This window comes from Teleopsis dalmanni, chromosome 2 (genome assembly GCF_002237135.1).
Source record: "Teleopsis dalmanni isolate 2A chromosome 2, ASM223713v2, whole genome shotgun sequence".
In the NCBI taxonomy this organism is placed as follows: Eukaryota; Metazoa; Arthropoda; class Insecta; order Diptera; family Diopsidae; genus Teleopsis; species Teleopsis dalmanni.
This window is the reverse complement of record NC_051847.1, coordinates 28490417-28495887: the sequence shown is the minus strand read 5'-3', so window position 1 is coordinate 28495887 and position 5471 is coordinate 28490417. Positions and strand designations below refer to the sequence as shown.

The 5471-nt window shown below is 29.2% G+C and overlaps 1 protein-coding gene across 1 annotated transcript in view; it reads left to right on the top strand.

Annotated features, from left to right (window-relative positions):
- The first annotated feature begins 4546 nt into the window (after positions 1–4546).
- LOC119674193 (queuosine salvage protein-like) overlaps positions 4547–5471 on the top strand; it is a 3596-nt gene continuing 2671 nt past the window's right edge. Inside the window, exons 1-2 of the mRNA XM_038085320.1 lie at positions 4547–4941; positions 5006–5463. Of these exons, the coding sequence (XP_037941248.1) occupies positions 4707–4941; positions 5006–5463 (693 nt within the window). The 5' untranslated portion in view covers positions 4547–4706. The remainder of the gene's footprint in view (positions 4942–5005; positions 5464–5471) is intronic.

Genomic DNA, 5471 nt, shown 5'->3' with positions numbered 1-5471 from the left:
TAAGCTGCAAAACGCGCATGACCTTTTTAGTCCGTAACAATACCGGATAGAGCTAAACTTCTATACAGTTTTATAACAGACATATTAGCAAATTTAGAAAGTATATTACTAAGGCAAAGTCAACAAACATTAAAAGACATAAAAGGACGTTAAAAGACGTTAAAAGACGTTTTAAAGACAAAGCTTCTTTAAGCCGCTTTAAGCGTGTTGCTCGACCAGCCCTTAGTGAGATTTTACTCAAGACCTTATATGCCGTAGTTCTAATACAATCACGTAAACAACGCGATCTGTTTTTATTATAACTTCATATGCTCTTTAAAGTAAAACTATTTGTTTTTATAAGAAATTCAATAAGTATACTTTCGCTATTTCTAATAAGCCGCAAAAAAACTATCCGAACATTACCTCGCTTTATCTAAAGTGCTGAACAAAGACTTAGATAGTTATTGACAGGTTATACCTTACCTTAACGTGGTTTGTCATCACAGCTTCTGCTTGTCATCGTTGAAGCATCGTCAGAATCGTACAGTATCCTTTTAGCAATTCAATAAACACACGATCTACAGATTTACTGAAACGTAATTGATCTCTCGGGCTTATCTTTCTAAGATAATCTATAAGATCCTATCGACCTTACAGTACACAAATGATTGTCAGCACCGCTTATTTTAAAGAAATTATAGAATTGTTGAAGTGAGCTATAGAAGTAACTCCAAAGAGGTAGAATGATCTTTTAGAACATATAATTTAACGCTAAGAAAGTATTGAAATATGTGTTTGAAGTCAGTGGTCTATGCGGACGATTCGTGCCATTAAGGCAAGAATTCGCTGGGCCATTCCTAAAATACAGCGTTAAATAGACGAAATATTGAATGCATTACTTCTGAAATACAGACTTAAATTAGCGAGCATGTTTAACAAAATTAAAGTTTGTAAAATAACTTCGTAAAGTCTTATTGATTTACTTCAATATTTGTCAAAAATAATATAAAATGTAGTTTCGAATTAAAAATATTTGATTTTTCAAACTATATTCAAACTTTTATATATATGCATTATGTACACCTACATATATGTATGCATATTGTATATATAATGCTTAATCGTTTAGTTTGTGAAAAAGTAACTAAGTAACCTAATTTTCCTCACAATTATCTCTTGTGTCTTTGAAGTGATTTATGAGTTTTATATATACCTAACATTAAGTAAACTTTAAAAATATATCATCGTAAGTCAGATAATTAAAATAACGTTTATGATTGCTATTTTAATTTTGCATTAAATATTAAAAATAATTATCAATAAATTGTTCGTGCAATTATAAAATAAAAAAAATACGTGATTGATAAGTAATACTTTATGCTTTTTTAACATTGAACACATAGATAAGTAAACAGTGTAATAACCCGCGTATAACTGATTTAATATTAAAAATAAACAATACCACTTTTATCATAACTCCGATATAATGTTCTTAAGAAAGCTTAAAAGTAATTAAACTTAAATTGTGAAGGATTGGAATTTAATAACAACGGTTTTTATAAAGATTTTTGATTTATTTACTTTTTTGAACAACTAAAACGTAAAGAATAGGTGTTATCTTTAAATAATCATGCAGTTTTCATACTGCATCTATATAACAATATGCTTAAGAGGTTCGATAAGTCTAACTGTAAACATAGTATGCATTTAGAAGATAAATACTTACTTATCCACACAAAAAAATATATAATTGCTCTTAAAAAGCGCAAATGGTAACATTAAATACTTCGCAACACTGTTTTGTCCAGCATGACGAAGCACAGAATGTGACCAAGATTTAATCGCAACTTCTTTTTTCTGTCATTCTCAAATTAATAATTTACATTACAAAGGAATTACAATTCCACATTTGCCGTGACCATGACTGTCTGCCTAACATGACTCAAGAGGTTCATAAAAATTACAGCAAAATTGTGGAATACGTATTTTTCCTACTTATTAATTCAATATTAGTTTTAAATATTTTTATTTTAATAAATTGGATTTTTGCTTTAATTCACATTTAATACAATTTAATGACTTCATTAAATTTATTTATGTATTCATTGTGTTTGTCCAGTCCAATCGTCTTAATGTCTGCTCACGATTTTCTTTGTTGACACAACGTTTGCGCACATTTCCCTGTTTACTTTTGTTATTTAATATTTTGCCGAAGGTTTTCAATTTAACTAAAATTATTCTTAAATGATTTGCAGATAATTTAACATAAACAAATTTACTTTGCTGACTTTACATTTTTTAAACAATTTCTTAACTTTTCTTTAAACAGGCAAAATAAATATCCTAAAACTATGTAAATTTTATTTTAATTTTAATAAAAAAAATATTAAAAATAAATAAAATTATTATTATTAAATTATTTTATTTACCTGCAATAATTCCTTGCATAAAAATTATGAATTTTATTATTCGATGGCAAATTGTCGTTCTGTGCCACTGCAGCTTCAGGTAATTTTTTTCTGTTGTGTTTTTATTGCTTTGACATCAAACAACAATAAAGAACGTAGCACAAAAAGGATTCCAACTGACAGCGTGGACAGCTGAGCGCAGCACAAAAACAACAACGAAATGCAAAGCAAAATGTAATGATTTTACAATTATCAAATTCACTTTTCTTAGTATATTTTTTTTTGTTAATAGGAAATTCACTTTAGCACCATTTGCATTAATAATTTATGTTTAAAATATAGAATTATGCAATTTTAATAAAATATTCAATATATTCAAGACATTGCTTTTTTGCTACACTTAAATTTTTTAGAATTTTCTTTACTAGCAGCGAAATTTCTTTGTGAGCTATTTTTGTGAATAAATTTGTAGACTTCGCGTTTTTATATAATATCGCACTGCTTTATTATTATTATTGTGTTTTCGCTTAGATTTAATTCTATTGCTTATATATTACAAATGATAAAATTAAAATTAATTTTTTAGCACATTTTTACAATATAAATCTAATACGAAGGGACACACGCGACACCAGCGAAAAGACAACACAAACTGTCGGTTGTCAAACATCAAAAAAGTAGAATTTCTCATTGAGCTTAGAGTGACCAGTTGCACAATGTTGCACTATGTTTGCAGAACAGCTGAATAGCTTATTGAAATGTCTGTCCTGTGAACAATGAAAACAAATCAATTTGTTTTATAATATATTATATGTTATTTAATAATATATTGTATTTTACATAAAAGTATATTTGTTTCTTTTTTATTGATTTGGAATAAATAAATAATTTTCGTTAGTTTTGTATGAAACGAAGTTGGTAGCACTTTTTACTCTGTACTTTACTCATTCTATGTTTTCTTATACCAAATGGTTTGTGTATTTGCTAACTTGTATGTTTATATTGGCAAAGAATTCCTTATACATTCCAATGGTTGATTTAATTATACAATACAGTTTCAGTTAAATAAGATTTAAAATATGTGATGAAATTATTTTTGTCATAATAACATACGAACATGATTTTCAAGTGTGATCAATAATCTGTAGCACTTACGAATAAAAATGTTGCGATAACTTTGTATTATTGGTTGATCGCGTACCATTAAGTTCAGACTCTGCCATATCATATCAAAGCATTTTGATTGTTTGAGATTTAGTGTAAAAAATATTTCACAACATTTTTTTAAATTTTTTGTTTTTGTTAATTTTATTGTTTTATTGGTGCCGATATTCTAAGCCACATGTATGTTGCCAGTAGCGGAATTTGGAATGAGAGTGATGGGTGATGGCCCAAGTCGGTAGTAATTAAATGACCTTAGATTCGAGGTATAAATAGTTTTCTATAAAATTTTTTTATGTTTTAATAAACTATAAATAAAAGTCGAGATATTCGATTTTAATTGAACCCAAAATATATATTGTATATTGTTGTGTAGCAACTTTATTAAAGCCATGTGCGAGTTCGAGTAAATCGATGGTAAATTGTGAGAAATAGTAAATTATATTAGTATGGCAGCGAATGTTGGTATTTACCAAAATTTCGAGTGGGGTAAATTAGATAAAAATTTAGTAAATTATGTGTTACCATTGTGAAAATTTTATAAGATGTTTAATAAATAAATAAATAAATTTGAAAAGTTTTAACCAAGAACAATAAATAAGTGCAATAAATATTTACATAAGTGCAATGCAAAAATCCCTAGGAAATTTGAATTTACTTTACCTCAATTTAATCGAAATCGTACATGGCCTATAGGATCCTATATCGTAGGTAAAAATAGTTTTCTATAAATATTTTTTTATTTTTGAATAAATTACAAGCAAATGTCGAGATATATGATTTTAATGGAACCTGAAATATGTTTTGTGTCTTTAAAGATAATTGACTTAGATATACTAAAAAAAATTATGAAGTTGACAAACAAAATATTTTCTTTTAAAATTAAATAAAGAATCTAATTTCTTGATTTTAATTCTAAATATATATAATAGTACAATATAATAAATAACAATTAAGAATATGTTTATCTGAAAGTCGATACTGCCTGAAACCGATTGTATGCCGTTTTTATTGTGGCAGCACTTTTTATCGCCGAAACGATCTTTCCGTTATCAATTTCGCAATCGATAAAAATCACATTCTGATTGGAGCTTTAGCATCTTCAAATATAAACGGACGCAAAATTGTGGAGTTTTGTAAACTAAAAGCAAAACAATGGCACTGACACCGAAGGAATCTGGCGAACATATCGTCAAGAACGCGAAATATGTACGCGTACTACCGGAAGGCATCAAAAAACTAACACAGGAAGTACTTGCCGGCATCTTGGACAAGCGAATTGATGTGAGCAACTTCTCGCAACATGACATGCATCCAAAACCCACTGATGCATATGCCGCGGAGTGGATATTTCTAGTGGATACGCTGAATTTCTGCTTTTGGACGCCCAGTAAATATTATACATAATTATTAAATAAAAAAAGTCCTAATGAATTTCCTTCTTCAAATTATAGCAAATTACACAAAATACAAAGTGAATGGACAAACTGGTTACTTTGCTCTTTGTGCAGCAGTCAATCGGGCAATTGCTGAAGGTGTGGATATAACCAATGCGGAGTTTTATTCAAAAATTGATGCTGAAACGCTACGACACATATTTCGCTCGGATGATGGTGACACAGCTGTGCCATTATTCGATAAGCGAATCTCTTGCCTACATGAAGTGGGTAATCGTTTGTTAGAGAAATGGTCAGGAAAGTTTGAAAATGTGGTACTTGCAGCTAAGAATTCCGCAAAAGAGCTTCTAACATTAATTGTGCAAGAGTTTCCATGCTTCCGTGACGAAGCAGACTTTGCTGGACAACGCGTGGCAATCTATAAGCGTGCACAAATACTTATTGGTGATCTGTGGGCATGCTATCGCGGTGTCGGTTTGGGCGCTTTCAATGATCTTGAGTGCATAACAATGTTTGCTGACTA